Source organism: Lytechinus variegatus, chromosome 15, assembly GCF_018143015.1.
Source record: "Lytechinus variegatus isolate NC3 chromosome 15, Lvar_3.0, whole genome shotgun sequence".
Lineage (NCBI taxonomy): Eukaryota > Metazoa > Echinodermata > Echinoidea > Temnopleuroida > Toxopneustidae > Lytechinus > Lytechinus variegatus.
The window spans coordinates 8,324,544-8,347,720 of record NC_054754.1 but is presented as its reverse complement, the minus strand read 5'-3'; the positions used below and the strand labels follow the sequence as shown (position 1 = coordinate 8,347,720).

The window sequence follows — 23,177 nt, the reverse complement described above, 5'->3', positions numbered from 1 at the left end:
GAGAATTGCCATATTTGAGACGTTGGTGGAGACCGATGTGAAACGTCTGGATTTTGTTTCAAGCATGGGAATCCTTGACAGATGAGACAATGAGACATGTCTACAAGTTTATTTGATTATTCTTACCTTGAGAACGGCCGACTCTGTTTGTTGGAGGACCTCAATTAGCTGCGCAGTCTGAGGCTTGAGAGTACGTACCTCTCCTCCACCACCCTGCTTCCCGGACACACCCCCGTTGTTTCCCCCACCTCCAGAACTTCCTCCAGATCCTTTCAGACCCTTGGACTCTCTCTCTGCTTTCATGGCCTCCCTTGCCGCTTTCAGGGCCTGCTTTTCAGCCCTCGTCTTCCGGTTCAGCTGCGCCTTCTGCTGTGCCATCAGCTGAAACTTCTTGCGTAGCTTGTCATAGTTCTTTGGTTTGCACTGCTTCAGAAGGAGCAAAGAAATTGTTTTATGATTATCATATTAGTTCAGACTTCAGCCATGTACCTTCCAACTTGAAAACATCCAAGATTCCTCTGCACTTGCTACAAATTGCAAGTTGATACAATGTAGGTTATTGCTTCAGAAAAGCCATCCTGATAGCATTGACTGAATTGTAAAGTAGGCTATAGGCTTACGCAATTTAAATCAAACTTTATCTAGAAAGGTAAAAGCTATGAGTGATTAGTAATTACCAAACCAAGTATGCCTTGTGAATTGTGACTACAAAGTTAAGTTATATACATTTTTATTTTGCAGTGGTAACAAAACTACATGGAAAATGGACTTTTGGGCGATTCCATACGTGTTGTACGGGACATTTTGAGAAGAATTTCTAGTTTTCAAGCCTAATGTTTGAGCAATAAAATATTCTTTTTTTGTCAATGATAAAGCTATAGTGGGTAGTCATGAGAAAAACTAATAACCAACACAAAAAAAATGATCGTGGCTAAATTATAGGTGAAAATGTTGTGTGTCATATGGGACACAGAAATGTCCCATATGTCACGCAACATTTTAAGCTCTAATTCACCAGGTACGTGAGAATTCACCTATGGACAACATATTTTTGTTGGTTGTCAGTTTTTTGCATGTCTACCCAGTAGTACTTTAATATTACCACAAAGCAAATTGAAGTTCTTTGTTCGATTAAACAGCATGTTGAAAAATGTTGTGAAAATGGCCGATTTTTCTAGCATGGAATCGCCCATTTGCACCATCATATTATATTGATTGATTGATTTGATTTTATTCATATATATATACATCATTTTAAACATTACATTATATTCATATTAGTATAGTCATTTTATATATATATATATCATTATTGTTATAAAGTTAATAATCTCAGAATGCTTTATCTGAAATACATAAAGGAGTAGGCCTACACTTTCTCTAACTTGTTCAGAGATCAATAAAACATGCACACCTTATTTACCCAACACTATGAAATCAGAACTTTACAATATGAATGTTGCCATGGTTACATAAGAACTGGCAAGACAAGAAACTATCTCGACTTACCTTATATGACAATCCTGTGTTTCTTCCTCCAGGCATGCGATCCTCTCGTACCGCTGGAATTAAAAGAAAATAATGGGACGAAATGAAGAAGTGGAATTTGTTTAATCATTTTACTTCAAACATCCCCTAATGAATAGATTTCAGTGCATATGTACAGAGGGGATCATTTCAATAATGACTTGTTACCATAGTAACAAAGCTTCTCAGCCAATCAGAATCATGGAAAGATATCAGATCTGACAAAAATGTACATGAAACAGTCCCCTGAACTAGCACTACCCTTCATGGTTCCACATAATGCTCAATCAGACTTATTTTTCACAAAACAGTTATTTGCACAACTCAGCGTAATGCAAATGATAGTCGATGAGGATCTCCCTCGCTATTTCTTGTTTTTTATTGTTTGAATTATCATTTGAATTATAGTTTACAGATGTGACAACAAGGACCAACTTGACTGAACTATGAAACGTTAAACAATGGTAATTCCACATATGCACGAGGGTATAAAATTTGTTTCACAAGACAATGAGGAGAAAAAATAGAATATTTCACATTTTATATAATAAAATACAAAATAAATAGTGAGAGGGTGATGTCATCAGTCCCCACATTTGCATACTGTCTAGGATGTGCATATAGGCCCCTATCTGTTTTATGAAATTAAGCATAACTGTCATAACTTTCTTATTTTACACCCAATTTTGATAAAATTTTCATTGTTAAGCATGTTAGATCGTCTTTTATTATTCACATCAACTTTCTGTTGGGGTGGACTTGTCATTAAATTGTGAGTTTAATTAGCCCATACAAGTTAAAATTACAATTTCAAAGAGTATCACTATCATATGCAAAATGAGTAAGACCTGGGGTCGGTTTCATAAATATTAATAGCTACTGAAACTTGCCATTACTGCAACTGCCATGGAAACATCAGTTGATTGTGATTGGCTGTTGCAATACTTTTACCATGGTAACTACTATCAATGGCTAATGGGTACCGCCGGTGAAATAGGACCCTGAAAATGGGATTCCACCCTGACATCAATTACTTTGAAGGCAGAAAGGTATTGATAAAGGTTTGTCGAAAGAGTTACTAATGTAACAAAATTTTGATTTAGTGATGTTTATACATGAGGGAAGTTCCCCATTGTGCTATTAGTCCGGGTTATAATTGAGCAAGGTGCCACTTGGAGAAGGAGAAATTTTCATATAGTGCCTCTAAACCAGTTTTCTTCGCTGAATACGAATATATGAGGTAAACAGGCTGTATCCTGAAAATTAACCTATGAGGGCGCTTTTTTCAAAATGGCCGCCATATTTTCATAAAATTTGAATATTCGTCCATAGATTTTGACACAAACATCCAATTGCCATGAAATTAGTGTCATATGAAAGCCAATTAAATTTCCTACAATTTGATACTATTTATTGGGGATAAGTAGGTCATTTGGCTGAGATTTTAAGTAGAAAACTGCATTTTTTGTATTTTTTTCCCAAAAATTGAAAATTTTGCAAATACATGAATTTACATAATTTTAAGAAAAATGAATCAATTACCTTGAAATGTTCCAGAAAACTTTACTGATATACTATTATCACGTGTATGAAATTCCAAGTCTGTATCATTTTGTTTAGCGAATTTATAAGGTGTCAAACTTGAATTCTTCAATATCAGAAATGTTGCTTTTTGTATGCATTTCCATAGACTAATACGTATAGCATGTATAATACATGGATGTATAATGTTTACCGGTAGTTAAAAGTTAAATGCAACTATCTTCGCTTTTTAACCACTTGGAGAGTTAAGAGTAGGCTTTTCTTTCTCAGCTACATTAAAAAAAATGTTGGCACATCAAGGCCTGACCCTCTCATGGGGGTGGGGGTGTCGAAATCACCCCCACCCCGCCCTTTGTTATATCATGTTGTTATACATGTTGTATATTGCCTATTTGTTAGAAAAATAACTGTTTTTGGAGCACCCATGGAGGCAAAAACAGGCATTTCTGCTATACAGTACAGCCACTTTGATCTCTTTGAAACCACTTGGAGAGGAAAGAGTAGGCTTTGTTCTACCAGCTAAATCTAAAGAAGTGGCACATCGAAGCCTACCCCTCTTGGGGGGGGGCTTTTGCTTAATATTGCCAATTTATTTGAAAATTCACAATTTTGGACCCAACATTGAGGCCAAAAAGCGTTTGTGGTTTGTTGTACACCCCATTTTATTGATTTGAAACCACTTAGAAAGGAAGAGTTTACCAGCTACATATAAATAAGCGCTGGCACGTCGAGCCCTAGCCCTCTCAGGGGCTGTCTTAGTCCCCCCCTCTATATCATGCATATTGCTCATTTCATTGGATATTTCACCATTTTGGATCATCCATTGAAACAAAAGCAAGTTTCTACTATATAATACAGCCAATTTCATTTTCTTGCAATGACTTGGAGAAGAAAGAGTAGGCTTTGCTCTATCGGCTTTAAAGCCTATCCCCTTTAGAATGTTCAGGGTGCTATAGAATTTACCTTACCAATTTTCGGTATTTGACTATCTGTCGGACATTCACAATTTTGGATCACCCATTAAGGCAAAAGGACTTTTCTACTATTATAGTCGAGCAATTTCGATTTTCCTGCAATGACTTGGAGAGGAAAGAGTAGGCTTTGCTCTATTAGCTCCATATAAAGAAGTGTTGGCAAAGCGAAGCCTATCTCCTTCAAACAGCTGTAAAAGTTACCCCGCTAATTTTTGGTATTTGGCAACTTGTTGAAAATTCACCATTTTGGAGCCCCCATTGAAGCAAAAAGGGTCTCTGATATAAAGTTCTGTCACTGATATTATCTTGAAACCGCTTAGAGAGGAAAGAATAGACTTTGCTCTATCAGTATAAAGACGTGCTGGCAAATACAAGCCTTCCCCCTTCTGGGGGCTGTCAAGATCACCCCCTCCACCCTTTGCATTATTGCCTATCAATTGGAAAAATCACCATTTTGGACCCCCCCCCATTGAAGCAAAAAGGCATCTCTGATATATAGTTCTGCCACTTTTTTTTAAATCTTGAAACCGCTTAGAGGAAAGAATTTCAGCTATAAAGATGTGCTGGCAAATAAAAGCCTACCCCCTTCTGGGGGCTGTCGAAACTACCCCCCCCCCCATAGGGTTATTGCCTATTTATTGGAAAATTCACCATTTTTGAACCCCCATTGAGGTACAATGGCGTCTCTAAGTAGTGCTGGCACATTGAAGCTTACCCATCTGGGCGGCTGTCAAACCATCCCACCCCTTTAGCATTACTGCCTAAATATTTGAAAATTCAAATTTTTTTGAGCCCCCCTTGGGGCAATATGCACTTCTGCTGTATGAAACAACCGATTTCATTTTCTTGAAACCATCTGGAGAGGAAAGCATAGCTTCCCCTCTTTCAGCTATATATGTCGAATTGCTGCCATATCGAAGCCTGCCCATTTCAGGGGAATATTAATGTTACCCCACCTTTTTTACGATTTTTGCCAATTCATTTGAAAACTCGCCATTTTGGAGCCCCCATTGAGGCAAAAAAGACGTTTCTTGCATATAGTAGAGCCACTTCTTCAAGGCGGTAATTAGCGGCAATACTATATATCAGAACCCCTTTTTGCCTCAATGGGTGCACCAAAATGGTGAAATATCCAATGAAATAGGCATTTTGATTTTTGATATAGAGGGGGAGGGGGGGTAGTCTGCTGGGCAAACCCTTCACTCGAAATAAGGGTCTGAATGCGCAGCCTACTCATGCCTTGTGTATTGGAACAGCAAGTTTTGTATGTGCTAGTCTTTGCATGGAGGTACACTTGTTGATCAAAGTTCCAATGACGGTCTGTGCCTGCAGACTAGAGGGGGGGGTTGGTTGATTTAGACAGCGCCTGAGAGGGCTAGGGCTCGACGTGCCAGCGCTTCTTAATCGTTAATAATATGTAGCTGATAGAGCAAAGCCTACTCTTTCTTCTCCGAGTCATTGTAAGAAAATAAAATTGGCTGTATTATAGTAGAAATTCCCTTTTGTTTCAATGAATGATCCAAATGGAGAAATATCCAATGAAATAGGCAATATACATGATAAAGAGGGGGAGGGGTTGACTTAGACAGCCCCTGAGATGGCTAGGGCTTGACGTTACAGCGCTTATTTATATGTAGCTGGTGAACCCTTCCTTTCTAAGTGGTTTCAAATCAACAACAAAGCACAAACACTTTTTGACCTCAATGTTGGGTCTAAAAATTGTGAATTTTCAAATAAATTGGCAATATTAAGCAAAACCTCCCCACCCCCCCCCCCCGAGAGGGGTAGGCTTCGATGTGCCACTTCTTTAGATTTAGCTGGTAGAACAAAGCCTACTCTTTCCTCTCCAAGTGGTTTCAAAGAGATCAAAGTGGCTGTACTGTATAGCAGAAATGCCTGGTTTTTTTTTCCTCCATGGGTGCTCCAAAAACAATTATTTTTCTAACAAATAGGCAATATACAAAATGTACACCAACATGATATAACAAAGGGCGGGAGGGGGGTGACTTCGACACCCCCACCCCCATGAGAGGGTCAGGCCTTGATGTGCCAACATTTTTTTTATGTAGCTGATAAAGAAAAGCCTACTCTTAACTCTACAAGAGGTTAACAAGCGGAGATAATTGCATTTAATTTTTAACTATACTGGTAAACATTATACATTGTACATCCATGTATTATACATGTTATACGTAAGTCTATGGAAATGCATACAAAAAGCAACATTTCTGATATTGAAGAATTCAAGTTTGACACCTTATAAATTCGCTAAACAAAATGATACAGGTTTGGAATTTCATGGATGTGATAAAAGTATATCAGTAAAGTTTTCTGGAACATTTCAAGGTAATTGATTCATTTTTCTTAAAATTATGTAAATTCATGTATTTGCAAAATTTTCAATTTTTGGGAAAAAAATTAAAAAAAATGCAGTTTTCTACTTAAAATCTCAGCCAAATGACCTACTTATCCCCAATAAATAGTATCAAATTGTAGGAAATTTAATTGGCTTTCATATGACACTAATTTCATGGCAATTGGATGCTTGTGTCAAAATCTATGGACGAATATTCAAATTTTATGAAAATTCGGCGGCCATTTTGAAAAAAGCGCCCTCACAGGTTAATTTTCAGGATACAGCCTGTTTACCTCATATATTCATATTCAGCGTAAAAAACTGGTGTAGAGGCACTATATGAAAATTTCTCCTTCTCCAAGTGGCACCTTGCTCAGTTATAACCCGGACTATATGTAAAATTACGTCTGAACATTTGCCACTAATTCAAAATCTTGAATGGTTCATGATGAGTGATGTAGGGCCTATATATATATATAAATGTCTATTTAGGTGGTTTCAGACCGCCTCGAAGTTCGCCAGTTCCAGGTATTCTCTGATCGGGAAATTTATTCCCGATCAGAAAATACCAAGTATTTTGGTAATGTGAAAGCAAACTACGCATAATTTCCCCAAAGAAAATACCCGCTAAATAGTAGGTACTTGGCGAAATTACGAGAACTTTTGTGGGGATATTTCCAAGGTCACAGGTATTTTGGCGATGTGAAAGCAAATTACGGGAACTTTTAGCCCAGCGTGTCGTTGGGCACGGCGGCATGGGTGACTGCTGGGCTAGTGATTTTGAATCTCACGCCTTGCCTGCTTATCACACCATACTGCGCATGCTCGTAACTTTGGGAACTTATCCCGAACGATGTGTTTCGGGGCGGTGTGAATGCAGAAATAATTAACAGGTTTTTTTTTCTCGTAATTTAACGGGGATTCTTGTGATCGAGGTGGTTTGAAACCACCTTTTGTTACAGACTGAGCATGTATGAAGAAGTATTCACACCAGACCAATCATAAAAATACATATGAAAATCTTGTTCATGCCTTAAAACACCTGATGAACAGGTGTGAAAATGTCTTGTGATGTTGAAGTTGGACAAAGCAAGGGAGATGGGAGACAATTCCTGGCAGAAAGAGGAACCTACTGACGTCAATTGTGCCCTTCCTTTCTGACCACAATGATAAATCGTAAACCAAAGCCAAAGTGCGAACTGCCCACAGGAACAAATGACCTTCAGCAACTAACAGTGATTATGTAATAGCCAGACAGACTCTTCCATTATTCTGATGGGTATTGATGAAGTCAAATTAATGAGGGGGTGGTGTTTACACCTCTGAAATGTCAAGATTGCTTTCAAGACAAAATTAGTCTGCCCTTTTTCGCCCAATTAAGGGTTGTAATTATATTTCTAATCAAAGATGAACACTAAATTAAGCAAATAATATGTCTGGAGAAAAAAAAGTTGTATTTTTGAATTGAAAAATATCACTGAAACAGGAAGCCATAGAATAGGGTCAAGGGGGTTTTAAAAACAAGAATAACAGTAACAAATTCTCACATTACATAAGGTACAAGTAATCACATACTTCTATCTGAATAAAATAGCTTGTAACCTAGGTAAAAACTACTGACGTTGTAAATAAACCCTATGTTATCATCCACAATTCCTCAACATCGATTCATCAAATCTGTAAGAAATGTTTATCGCACTGCTTAAACTACTCATAGAACCTATATTCTTAAAATAATGCTTTCCTAAAAAAAAAAGAGAAATAAAAAAATAGCTACAGAACAAGCAGGGTTCTACCATCAGACTGAGTCCTTTTCTCAAAATTCAAAAATAGATTTCTTGGTACATTAATCATAAACACCAAACAAAACAAATATAAAACACCATATCTCACTTTTGGGCAGGCCTGGCAGTTTCTGACAAATTTCATATTGAAATTGAATAGAGAACATTACAGTCATGAAATATTGCCTGCTTTCTCTGACTGACTGGATGGCAATACAAGTAGGCTTACATGTACATTTAATGAGGATGGATTTAACATAATGGGAGTATGTTCTCATGTTTAACATGCATTTTTTATCAGACTGTCTGCAATCTGGGCACAGGAATCACTGGGCATGTTTCCACAACCAATCAACAGAGTGCTGACAAGGGACTGTAATGCACTTCTGTTGAGGGCTCAATGATGGAGATATCTCAAGTATTCAAATTAGAAAAGGTGTAAAATCTACCATAGCGAACGCTGGTCAAAAACCTACAAAAGATTTGTTGAGGAGAAACAAAGCTGGGCCAGAACCAGGAAGTGCGGGCGTTCCAAGGAAGGTGCATTAGCAGTCAGTGCCAAGGTCAATGTACTGCACTCTATTCAAAGGGTTCCTGCCCACATTATTCAGCTCGCCTCAGGTGACTTTCGGGAGTCTTTGTTCTGTCTGTTCTCGAACACACCTGATTTACGACAAGTTGACCAGGGAAACAAAGATCATCTGAGCCAAGCAGCGATCCCTACACACCCCGAAGACATCCATCCAATCAACCATTAACAAACTCACAACCAACCCATAATGCAACTCCTTGATTCTCATCAGTATTTTCACACCCAGCGGATGATCAAAAAGATATCTGGTATTTTTTTTAGCTAAGTGGGACTTATGTCTTCGAACCCAATCAGAAAATGCCAGGTATTTTGCCAGTATGAAAGCAAAGTGATTATAATCTAGTGATTCTAGGCCTACCTAAAAGAAAAGGTACACAATTGTTTTTTATTCGAGGCAAAAAAAATCATTGTTAAGAGGAATGTGTGAAATAGCTTAATACTTTGAGAACACTCTCTGGTTCTTGGAATTTTGGTGGCTGATCAAGTCCTCATGATTTACAGATATTTTCATGAAAGGGCAGATGTGAACACCCCTTTCAAGAATTGAGAGCATTTGAGCTCCAAACAGTGTCCCTTCCGTGCAATGTCACGGGAAGATCAAAGCACAACATTCCCACCAAAATGGCAGAACTAATTGCATTTCTGTTAATCTACGCATTACTTCGAAGCAGTTTAGATTTTCCTTTTAAAAATAAGCAAGAAAAGCAAACTATATTATTCAAATTGTTAAACCAAGGGCATGAAAGCTTTGATATGGATGAATGCCTTCATGATTTCAATGATCACTGATCTTGAAAACACTTTCACGCTTTGTGGGCATAGGCTAACTTGTTCCCTGATCTTTCTAGAAATAGCAAATAAACCCAAAGATACCAATCCAATGTCTTTTTACATTTACAAGCTAATGTCGCTGGATTTGAAAAACAGACCTTAAATGTATCTTCCTATAACATGAAACATAAACTTGAACTCCTGCTACTTTATTTTGTAATTATCAAGAACAAGCATATACACATGGGGTTTCTTTTCCACTGTTGCAACAAATTGAAATCCATAGCAACTAGGTAAGATAGATTCCTGCAGCTATTGGTGCAAAGGACACAAGCCTGTAGAAGCACCATTACAAGAACAATGACAAACAACAACATTCTTTTTGTGTTCAATCATCTATCCTGGGTAGGTTTCATGGAGCATCATCACTGACCTAACTAAAGGTTACAGCCAATCAGATATGAGGATTTCAGTACTTTGTAGCAGGTTGTCACTGATAATCCCAGACAAAGCTTCATAAGCAGCACATGCAAGAGAAAGACATGGGACAATAGAGAACCTAGATGATTGATTCTCATAAGGTTATTGTGTTTCTCACAAGACAAGGTCAGGAGGTAGGTACTGGACCTGGTAAATCAATTCCTGGTCCTTGAATTGACCCAGGATTAGGGCAATCAATCTACAAGGCGTTATCTTAAAGGGAAAATCAGATTAGAAAGGTGAACATTTCTAAGCTTTTAGGTATTGTTACGCTATTGCAGAAAGACAATTATTTAGTTTAAAAAAAAAGCCAAAATCAAAAACAAAAGAGGCCCACTGTTAAAAATTTTCTTCTGTTTCACCATCACTTTCGAAATAGACCCACCCAAAGAAAATCTCACGTACGGAAAATGTTTTACAGAACATCCGTTTACTAGTTACTTGGCAAATCAGTAACAGACACTGAAAGCCTATAGCCCTACAACAATAACTACCAAGGAGTTCTCCTTGTAACTACAAGTATCACAAACCTTCACGCTTTAATTCAAAGCTTTGCATTTGCAGACTGACTGAAGAAAAAAATCACATTTCCCAAGCAGAGTAATCTTGTTGAAATAAATGTGAAGCACAGAGTTTCATAAATTCTGGGAATTGCACGCCTCATGAAGAAACGCATTGAACACAGGGGCTAGTTTACAGACTAGTTGACAACTGACCTCTGCAATGAGGGGCAATGAACCATTGACCACAGTGAACATCTCTCCTATCACAGGTTATTTGTCTTTGACCATTCAGTACCTGGGGACATGAACCTTGAAAAATTGATCCAAGAATTTTTCCATTCTCTGACTTCCTAGAAGAAACCCAGACTTGTTATCACCTATTCTTTTTTGAAAAGACAATTTGGCCAATGTGGTATTTGTGCTGGTTGATTCAAGTGTAAATGACCACCATCACATTTTACAGCCATCTTCATAACCTGTGTCCATTTCCAAGGCTATCAATGCATGGGTCCTGCTAGTCTCTGACTACAGACCCCAGAGCCTTGTGGACAGAGCACTTCCTCAATTCCAGTACTTTTTTTCTTACCATATAGAGATTATGATATTCATTTAATTCCACTTTAAGCATTCTTCATCCAAAATATTCATACAGTGGGGCTGGATATTAAAAGGAGTTCAATAAAGTTATAATTTGAGTACAAACAATGGCCACAGAACTACAAGCAATAAGTCCAGTTGATAATTCATATATAGTCTGGATTCATATTCACTACATTCCCACCCATTTAAGCCTATATTCTTCATCAATTAAAAAGCATCGCAACATCTGAATACTGTACGTTTAGTATTAATTCAAAAAGCCTTTATGTAAATGAAAGCGGAAACTGATACCTGGCAAGCCATCAAGTCCAAAACAGGAGTCCAGTCAAGAAAATGCTAGACAGAAGCAAAATAACCACAAACATAACAATGCCAATTCATAAGAAGGAAGTGTTATTGCCATTATTTCATTTTGACACCTTCCATAAGAACTCCTAAATGCCAACATGTCTGGACACTGAGACTACTACCTCATTGGCAATGTCCAGTCAAGTGGTCAGTCTGGTCTGGCAAGACCTTGGCACACAGCCAGCTAGTCATTATACAGCTGCTACAGAACAGGCCTTGCCAAGGTCACCAAGTCACATGACCATGCTTAAAGGGTAACATCACTTAAAGGGGAATGAAACCTTTGGAACAAGTAGGCTTGTGTCGAAACAGAAAAATCAAAGAATAAGAACAAAGAAAGTTTGAGAAAAATCGGACAAATAATGAGAAAGTTATGAGCATTTGAATATTGCAATCTCTTATGCTATGGAGATCCTCCCATTGGCAACGTGACAAGGATGTGTGATGTCACACATGAACAACTTTCCCTTTGATGGACTATGAAATACCCTGAAAATGTGTTTTTTTGCTTTTTCGTATGGTGATACAAACTCTTTATTCAAATGTATTCTTTAAAAATCTGTATTACATGCCCTCCTATAGAAAGAATATATGTTCTACTGATAGATGTAATAAAAGAGGCAATTTAAGTGAAATATATACTAAAGTAAATGGGGAGAGTTGTTCAAGAGTGACATCACACATCTTTGTCGCATTGCCAATTGAGGATCTCCATAGCATTAGTGATTGCAATATTCAAAAGCTCATAACTTTCTCATTACTTGTCCGATTTTTCTCAAACTTTGGTTGATCTGTTTCTTTGATTTTTCTGTTTTCACACAAGCTATCTTGGTCCAAAGGTTTCATTCTCCTTTAACACTGAGCAATAATACAATATCTTAGAGCAAATCCCCTATAATCTGTTTTATAAAAGAGAGAACTTTCAGGGTTGGTACTTCCAAACAGAAATCCTATTTCTTCACAGAGATTACAAACAAATTTTCAGTCATATTTAATTTTTAAACGACTAGCTGGAGCTGTTTGCTATATTTTGGCAGAAATCACAACAGCAATCAGCTGAATTTTGTCACCTTTCCTCCATGCTGATTCTGACAAAAGCAACTTTTGCATGGTCACATTGCTATGGTAACATGAAATTTCAAAATCAAGTTCAGTAACAGGCCTGGCTACAGGTTACATAAAAAGGATAGGTCTACAACAGCTCAGATTGGCCATATAATGTAAAATCAAATACAGCATGGGTCCATGAATAGCTATCAACTTTTATCATTGCATTTGTAATCTGTAGGTCAAAGGGGCAAGGTCATTCCTTATCAACAATGTCACTCAATCTGACACAATGGTGATATCTTCTGCTGATAAATGTAGACATTATCTAAGGAAGCATCCTTGAAACTGGGCAATATTTTGAAAGATAATAGGCTACAGAAACATTGATAAGACATAACCCAGTCCTGCCTGGTTGTCTTCAAATGGTCCTAATAATGGATTTGTTTCTCTCCAAACATGTAGCCTACCATCTCTTCTACTTTCATTTCCGCCAGACCACACACCTTATGGAACCATTGAGTAACTCGTGGGGGCTCTGACATTTGCAATCAACAAGCTACATATGTATTTGGACATTCTGGAAGAAAATCGCCCTTAACCAATGTGTATTCACACCCAATTTGTCTTATCTATCCATCTATGTAGGCCTATAGGTTATCTTGACATAAAGACATTTCCCCTTGAAAAAGTACAAAACATAATATCTACTATAAATAAATGACAACTAAGTACAAGACCCTATACCAGTTCGGTTCTTATTCAATTGCAGTGCCATTCTTCAATACTTCTATTTCAGGCCTTGAGGTGTACAGTATAGAGTGCCTGCAACTGTACAATCGAGTCTGCATTCAAGACTACACAAATACAGACATTAATGAAGATAACAGATGACCTTGTCATGTAATCTCTCGATATCTACATGAATGTCCAGCCTGGCATGTTGACCACAAGCCATTATTAGATAATGGGCTGTTGACCATCATTGGCTGACCATCATAAGGTTCTTGCTTCATCTTTAAATCTTCTTCCCTTATATGGGTGTGACCTATTATGTCATTTCATTTTTATTGTGGGGAATGTTAATTACATGTACTTTCAATTTGAGTGAAACACCTTTCAATGGTAAACATATATACTACACCTCTACCTGCTGTGCTGGTATTGAAAGGCAGCCAAAGCCAGTTACTATAATATACATTCATGCCCATATATATGGACTCTAGGCATAAAGGCTCTATATAAAAGAGCAGGGGGGGGGGGGTGTCATGTCAATGACACAGTCAAAAGAAATCCACTGAAATAATGATAATCATCAAAGTGATTAGAAGAAGGACCCAACACAATAAGAATTAAGAAACAAGGGGAAACATGAACATAAAATTCCAATGATTAGCCTGGTCAAGGACTGTTTACCTGTGAAGTAATTTTCACAAAGAAATCAAATCTAAAAAGGCCGGATTACATGGATGCCTCAATGCGAAAAGAAAAGTCATGGCTAGAATATCCATTTGTCAGAGGTGTTCAGAAAACTTTGATCGTAAAACATCCCTCCATGCCAAGGCTAAATTTAAAAACCCTTCATATCTCCTCTTTAAAAATAACAAGAATAGACAGAACAAATATCAACAGAAAGAGATTTAGGCAGAAAATCATGGTCAATTTCAGAGCTCGTAAACCCTACTAGTAACAGGACAATAAGTCAGTTAATCAAACACCAACAATAATTCCATTATCTCTATCAAACTAATATTTGGCAGAGGCTTCATAGCTGTTCAAAGCAACGATGGAACTTGCAATCAAGTTCTATTATTGGTGGAGCTTATTGTCAATGCCATGCCTTCCATAGAATAGCAAATTGCAGACTGGGTAACATCCCCCTTCATTATTATTTCTTTACTGATAGGTACCGTACTCCCTCGAGAATTATCATCAATTCATCTAAGGGTGCGTTTATTCGACACTTTTTTACCCTAGAATCATGATTAGAATCATGATTCAAATCACGATTCTGCAGAATCACGATTGCGTTTAGTCGAAATTGAATATAATCATGATTAGAATCACAAACATGAAACACGAAAAAAGGGGCGTTTGGAAAGACGTTTCTGTAGAATCACGAACGAAAAAGGTCGTATAAACGATATCGTGATTTGAATCATGATTCTATGACGTCATTGTGTCGTGCTTCTTCCGGGTTCGACTCAAAGGCGCGCGCTGTGTTTCGTGCAGGTCAATTTTCGTGTAGCAGTATTGCCAGCATTTAGGAATTATCATTCTGTGTATTGTACCCCCGGGGTTGTACTGTAGCGTCATTTGTATATTTCATTGTTTTCATCCATCATTTCTTCAAGTTCCAAAGGCACAAATTGGACTGACGATGAAGGCTCAGGGCTCTGCTTGTGCTTTGGGCTCAGCCTGAAGCACAAGCATCCCTTACCGGGATTCACAGAAATAAGACGATCCCTTTCAGCGGCGCTTGCGAGAGAGGGATTTCAACGGAGATGTGGCACCGCCTGTCGAGACAAAATTAACAGAATTCGTGCCCAGTACAGGACCATCATAGACAAGAAAAATCGATCGGGAGGTGGGAGGGAGGATGATGACCCCTTCTGGTTCCCGATCAAAAACAATACGAGGTACAATACACGGAATTCTGGAAGTAAAAGATTTATTTTTCGGATGCCGAGTAAGCGTTGCACTTGCACAAACGATCGCGCGTTAGCTCCGGCGGCAGCAAAAATCTAGCAGCCGACGTGCAGTTAGAAACACGTGCGAAAATGTTGACCTATACTTCCTGGGTCAAACTGCGCACTGTGATGCGCACTGGATCGGCCCGAATTCAGGGAGAAACAGCGTTAGAAAGATGGTCGTATAAACGCTGATTCTGTCGGATCGTGATTCATGCTGCTGTTTTGAATCATGATTCAAATGGTGATTCAAATCATGATTCTGGGTCGAGGTCGCATAAATGCAGCCTAAGAGACAAATACTTTTTTAACAATAATTTTATTAGCAGAGGAAAGGATAAAAAATTTGGAAATGATTAGCAGGTGCCTACCAGGATATATATTTTCAGTCGAATTGCAATCTGATTTGAATTAATAGAGCAAAATTGAATGAGGAAAATAGTGAGCTTTTCATTACAGTTATTTTGAAAGTCATAATTAGTGAAAAATGAAAACTATGAGGGTGGGGACACTCTACATTCATGATACTTAAGTTCAATGTCTTTTACAAACTTCGAGGGAGCTCATTAGTTTTTGTCTAAAATATTTATACCAGGCCTGATTTATACTTTTCAGTCCAAAAGTTTTGTCATTTAAATAAAGATGAGAATTAGGGCCTTTGAAAGACTCCTCTTAAAAGCTTGACATCTAAATAAACACAACATGAAATAAAATTGTTTAAGTGCATGATAATACCATATTTTACAAATAATATTGGGCCAATAAATATTTCACATTAGATTAGCAGGGGCTTTATATTGGATGTTTTAATGTTCAATTCAAGGTTGAATTTATTTCTCTGCTTTCACAGAGAAATAAAGAAATGTGTCAACTTATGATCTCAATGAATGATGGCACATATTATTAGCTGGTTCTTCATCAGCCTAAGTTTGCTCAATCTTGAACATTCAAACCCAATCAGTCTTCCCTGTCATTAATATATAGATTCATGTATTCCTGTCTCCTTTCAGCCTAAACCTCACTTGGGATTCTAATGTGACAATTTCAATAGCTTCGGAGTATGAGTTTTCCACCTTTTCTTTGACTAATCGATAATCATGGCATTGTAACATGAATAAATTATACTTAGTTTTAAACCAGAGTGCATCTCCACTTGCAAATTAGCTGGATAATTCTCATAATAGTTGTCTATTTCTCCTAAAATCTTGACTTGACTCAGGATTATTATCATAAAGATAGATCCAATAATCTTTGGATTCTTGGGATTATTCTCATTCAGATAATCCCCAACATCAGAAATTGGATAGTTTGAAAAATTCTTGGCTGATTGAAATGGGCCCTTGGTAGCCAAAGGACTTAATCTCTTCCAGGGATGTCAAGAAAAACAGAGGTAATGATGATGATGGAAGCTTTGCTGGTCACCAAGTAACACAGGGGTAGTTAAACACACATATTCTTGTAAATAAATGAGAGCACTGATGATATAAACACTCTCTACATCAATCGAGGTCCCTGACCTGAATCGCTTCAAAAAGTCTTGAAAAAAAATATTATTGAAGGTTTTTGGTCACTGACATGCGACCTTGCAAGAGGGCACTGACAAAGACAAGAAAGAGAAATCTGGACTTCAATTTTTTTTACATTTATCTGGAAGAAAGAAAGGTAAGCAGTCCCTTGAGATTTACCTGCTTAATCTTTCCAATAAATCATGGATGGGGACCTTGAATTAATTATTTTAAGCTAGAATCACAGTCCTCATTAACTTGCTGGGTTTTATCACTCCATCGATATCATACATAACAGGATACTTCCACTAGTAAACAAACTGCCATTAAATTTATGGAAATATATTTTGGGTTTTTCAAGGTCCATCATAAGGACCAGTGGAGCAGAAGAGTTGTGGCATTCATCCCATTTAAACCCTTTCTTTGAAAGTTGAATAAGAAAATTGGAATTTAGCAGGAGGCATTGAATGGTCATCTATGTGGGGGCGGCCTCATCATCTGACTGGTCAGTGGCTGGACAATATTTTTTCCAGGGCCGTGATCCTCAGTCATCCATCACTGGCAATTAAAATGAGGATTTGACCTCTTCCTCATATTGTGTCAAGCTCATAAAAAAATGTTTATCCAAGAAAAAGATGACTAGATTACTTGTGTAGGTGTAGGTGAGGTTTTTCACTGTTGAGGTGGAAAAGATTTTTATTATAAGCAGTAGTACATAAGCAAAGTAAAAATGGTTTTATTTTAATTTCCAGGTGTTTATTTTGAAATATGTTACACCCAGATAAGTTGTAGAAAAAACATGACAACAAATATAATGACAACCCCCCCAAAAAAAACACTCTTTACACCCTAAGTCCTAACACTAAATTTATGATTTGATGTTCAGGTAGATATAAAAAGACACTCAAAATAATCTGGTAATTTTGTGGTTTATAGATCTGGGCGGGTCTGATAAACCAAATTTCAAGACATATGACATCGATATAAGCCCATAGAGGAGACTGACCCTACACGTAGGGTCACTGACCTCTGAACGTAGTATGCACCCTATGGCCTACCCATCAGAAATTATATTCACTAAATTGCAATTTACTAACCAGCTCAAACAACCAGAAAATACACCAGACTCACAGAGCTGACAAGAAGATATCTATGATATAAGTATAGACTAATCATGGAATGGTTGTCATTTTCTTAGTGAAATCCAAATCTCCATGGACAGCCAAATAGGCCTTAAACTAAACAACTATATTAAAATATAATTGTGAAATTAGCATGGCCTGAAACTATGCACAGTGCATGCACTTACCTACAATAAAAGTACTTTAAACTCAAGATTCACTTAAGGGATGGTCCGAGCTGAAAATATTTATAACTAAAGTAGAGTAAAAATCAGAGAGCAAATTGCTGAAAATTTCATCAAAATCGGATAACAAATAACAAAGTAATTGAATTTTAAAGTTTATCAATATTTTGTGAAAACAGTTGTATGCACATCGTCATGAATATTCATTAGGTGGACTGATGATGTCACATCCCACTTTCCCTTTTCTTATGTTATTACATGAAATCATAACTCTTTATTTTTTTTCAGATATGTGTAAATGATGTGTCTCCATTATGATGAAATAAGTTGCGGCAATAAATGACTAATGCACTTAATCAGTTGTCAATCCAATTATTTTAGTTCTTAGTAGAAAATTAAAAAAAAAACCTACAAAAGAACAAGTGGGGATATGACATCATCAACCCACTTAATGAATATTCATAAAGACAAGCCTTGAACTGTTTCACCGGAATAATGCACATTTTTACAATTCAATAATTTTGTTATATACAGATTTTGATCAAATTTTCAGCATTTTGCTCTGTCGATTTTACTCTATTTATTGAGATATTAATATTTCCTGCCTGGACCATCCCTTTAACTGAAATTTCAAGAATTAAAAAATAAATCCAATACTTATTCCAGAAAATATTACACCTGACCTACCCGGATACTTTGAAATATCTCCAATCATGTGTGATTCAGGGAAAAGGGACAGTTGTTTTTATGTATCAGTCTAACACATCATATAATAAGACTTCAACGAAATGGAAATTAAACAAATTCATGGAGCAAAAATTCCAAAGGGGTTATAAACATATCAAAGAAAAGCATGAATACACGCCCACATAGGCATAAAAAAGCAGCAAAATACCCTTGGAAATACTTGGAACTTATGGTCACAATAAAATGATTCTTTTCTTTTTTCCAGGTATCATTACAGGAACATGGAGTGACCCTGACCTGGAGGCTTGACCAGCGAGGTCACCTTTCTCTCTCAAAGAGGAAGTTACATTTGACACATCACCTTGAGTTGATACAACAGGATGACCATTGAGTGACCATAGAGAGTGACTGACCAGGGGTATGAAGGAGAGAAATATGAGAGGAGAGCAGAGAAGGGCAGGAAAATAAAGGGGTATTCTAATGAAAAAAATATTGGGTAAGGTTTTTACCACCACGAGGGTACATATGTGTCCAACCATGCATGGACCTATATTGTACCCAATGTGGGAAGTATATTGTCCAGTATAGTTAAAAAAACAAGCAGCAATTACTTTATTTGGCAAAGTTTTCATCCCACTGGATGAATAAAAATGCCCAGAAGAGATTGCCCAATGTTGGTTGGACAAATAATTGTCATGAAGCACTTTTACCAAATATTTTTTAGAGTGCAGGGATCAGAGACAAAAGGGGAGGGTGGGGCAGAGACCAACGACTGTGGTCAACTAAATTAAAAGGCCTATGGTCATTTGAAGAGATACATTATCAACTTTCTCTTCTGGCTTTTTGTGACACTTGTGACAGTGAACCTTAAACAGATTGGGTAGGCCTATCAAGTGCCTGGATACAAAAACTTGTGTATAATGGGATCTATTCATAACGAACACAGGGCTCCCTCTTCAGCCCTATCCAATCCTAGGTCCATGGTCAAAATTATGCAACACCCCAGAGCCATGTCAAGATCAGAGGAAACAAAACCTCTCAGATTACAACAACATCATCAAATAAAAAAGCATAATCAACTGATATGTTTATCACCAATTTGATTAGCAGTTTGGGTTTGAATATTCTTGACCCTTTATCCCCAGGGGCATCTTGAAACTGTCTGATAAAAATGAGGACAATAATTTATAATTGTTAGTATTTTCAAATGAAGCGGTGAAGAACTCTCCTCACCCTATACACAGGCCCATATACCTCCATTTATAAATTGGTTAACAGTAACACTACACTTGAGATTTCTTTGCAATTTTAAGTTTGTAAGTGAAATCCTGCCCTCACAGAATTCGAATCCATGTCATCCCATTGATTTGATGCAGATTAAGAAGTTTTTCCTTAACTCATGTAGCAGTGAATTAGCTCTTGTGGGCAGGAATTAGTCTACAACTGTAGACCCACCATCTGCAGTGTGTGTATCACAGCTGATTCATGGAGTCTGCATAGCAGACTAGGTCTACTGGAGCTGCAGATGGCTCGCTTTGCTCGCCCTTTCAGACTGGTTTGCGAAGCAAACCAGCTGCAGATCCCACTTCACGGGCCATTCAAAGTCTGCATAGCAGACTAGGCAGGTGTTCCTTTAGAGTATGTCATAAGTTTCAAAATTACAAACAATAATTGAAAAATGTGAAATAATGCGGGGTGTCATTGTCATGCTATTTTGAATATAGAAGTTCTGGCATATGTCCTAAAAGTGGCTGGCAAAGAGTCTAGTCAATTGCACTCAAGGTTGTCATGTTTTGGATTGAATGTCTTTCTCTGAAGATGCAGTAAATGGCTAGGCCATTGTCCTTGGATTGTCTGGACACTCAAGACAAGGGATGGACAGCAGTGGTCAATCTATTTGCTGGACCTTGGCTTGGCCAAAGCTGCTTAATTTCAGGACATGTAAGTCTAGTCTGCAGGTACAGACCCCAATTGACACTCAAATCATGTGGGCCTTGAGATAAGTCTAGAAAACAATGAAGGATCCCAATTCCCCTATCATAACATGGAAGGGGGGGGGGGTGACTGGTATCAAATGCTTGTCTTTTTTAGCTTTTCATTCAGACTAAGACTTCCCATTTCCAAGGGTCAACTAGCCTCTTAATTTAGACTAGCATCAGTTACAAGAAATCTCTATGGTATAATTGCTGCGCATAATAGCTAGATCTTCATCACGTATAAAATGTTCAAAGGAGATGCAAAAGGCTATCTATACTTGTCTCGCTTCCACAGACAATCAATCTAAAAATAGAATTTATTGATTTAAGGGTGCAGTAAATAGGCCTATATTTATCAGATCATAAAACTACTGTGATCATGTAGTTCAAAGTAAAAGACAGTCAAGGGTGAATTTCAATGGGTTAGACATTTATCAAAAATATAATGAGACTGATAAGAACAACAAAATGTTCAAAGTTCAAAATTTATTTCACAATTCATGACTATGCAATCAACACTATCATCTTGGAAAGATAAATATTGTTAGGCATACCTTCTCTTTTCCCTAACATTTAAATCAGGGAAAACAAAAATAAGAGCCAAAAGGTCGCTGAGACAGATGACTGGAATGCCTTTCTGGCTCTCCACTCGATCAATGTATTACCAATTAACCTACACTATGAATTTGGTATGTACGTCACTGCCCCTTGCTTGAACCGAATGACCGATCTTCAAACCCAAGTTCGCAATGAGCCACGCCCCCATTACGACCCCACTACCCCAAACTAATGAAAGAAGCACATGGAAATGTATTTCACACATTGTCTTTGGGATGTCATATCACGCTATGGAAGATACATCGTCTGGAGCGTGTTCTATTTCAGGCTATCTGTTGAAAATGGTCTTTTGTTGCCAGTGATGACCATAATGACACCAGTCACAATTTAGAGAGAGGATATGCATGTGTAGGCTCAGAAGCCGGGAAAGGAAGCATGCAGATGTAGATGTGAACTTTGTAGGTCTTGAGTTACTTGTCATATTTTAAATAAGGCCTACACAGTAGGTCTTATGTAATAACATATTCATTATAATTCTGAATATCACTCATGGATTACATATTCCCCCTCTCCATTATTCAATGCAAACAGAATCATGATGAACCACCATGGACTAGATAGAGAGAAGGACACCCGGGGGGGGGGGGGCACTCAGTATATAATGCATAGTGGGTATGTGCCGCGGAGGGGACCCCCATTTTCACACTCAAATTTCCGTTCCAAGGCATAGCATTTTTGCCTTGTTGAGAAAGAGAACAAAGAAAGCCGCTCCAAGGCATAGCATTTTCTTCTTATCGAGAAAAAAGAAGAGAGAAATCCGCTCAAAAGCTTCGCATATTTTTCGTTACGCCGGTGAAAAGCGGCCGCAGAGCTCCCCGGCGGAGGCCGCGCTAGCTGCATCATGCACGCATGACCGTTCCATAGGGATGCATACGCACTCACACGTGGGCGATCCGTTCCAAGGACCCCCATTTTCACAAACATTTGTCGTTCCGAAGCCCGTTCCGAGGACCCTCCTTTTTACAATAAGCCCGCTCCAAGGCCCCCGTTTTTTGTCTCGCCCGCAGCACACCCCCACCACTTTTTTGGTCGAGTGCCCCCCGGGAAGGACACACTAGCATGCTTGAGAGAGAGAGAGAGGGAGGGGGGGGGAGGGGGAGTGGTGCTACACATGTATAGGCACTCCCCCTAGTATAGACTTTCTTTGAAAAATATATTGTTGTATTTTTCAGCATCAAATTTTCACTGATTTTCCGTGAATATCTGCATCTTTTTCTAAGCCTCATCAATCCCTTAATCAATTTACAATGATTTTACATTAGAATGATCTTATTTTCTCACAAATGCAATTCATCTTAAACTTTAAGAGCCTCCTTATTATTTGGTCTTATTATGTCAGTGGAGATATAAGAGGAGGGGTGATAGGGGTTGAGTCTTGAGAAGAATGTAAGTTCTTCTTGACAATAGATGAATGACGAAACAAAACTGATAAACATAGGCGGGGGGGGGGGGAGGGCAAATACCCATAGTTTCTGTCCATTTTATTCTCAAATTAGTAGAATTATTTGCATCAAGGACTTTATAGAATATTAAAAATGAGAAGTCCAGTTTGAAGTTGTTTAAAGCCAGGTCAATAAATAACCTGAAGCTTTTACCCAGCAGAAGATTGCAATGCAGTGCCTACTGTTGCAATGGTGACAGTACTTCTATGAGCAATCATATTTTTCCAATATACACTTTTAGTTTGAAGAGGTTGGTTAGAAACAATGTAATGTTTTAAAAATTACAGCCCAAATGACCTTTTACCTTTTCATGGACAAGTCATGTGATGACCAATTCAATTAAAACTGCTGGGAAGAAGGCTAGTCAATTAATTATCCTCTTGTGACCTTCACCATACTGGACATATGAGGATTTAGTCTAGTACAAAA

The 23,177-nt window shown here is 37.8% G+C and overlaps 1 protein-coding gene across 5 annotated transcripts in view; it reads right to left on the bottom strand.

Moving 5' to 3' along the window:
- Positions 1-23,177, bottom strand: part of LOC121428672 (nuclear hormone receptor family member nhr-91-like) — a 47,858-nt gene that overhangs the window by 13,336 nt on the left and 11,345 nt on the right. For 4 of the 5 annotated variants that reach the window (XM_041625465.1, XM_041625464.1, XM_041625467.1 and 1 more), the window contains exons 3-4: positions 1,510-1,562; positions 127-426 (exon numbers count right to left, since the gene is read on the bottom strand). In XM_041625465.1, the coding sequence (XP_041481399.1) occupies positions 127-426; positions 1,510-1,562 (353 nt within the window). The remainder of the gene's footprint in view (positions 1-126; positions 427-1,509; positions 1,563-23,177) is intronic. The other variant, XM_041625468.1, reaches the window with a different exon arrangement.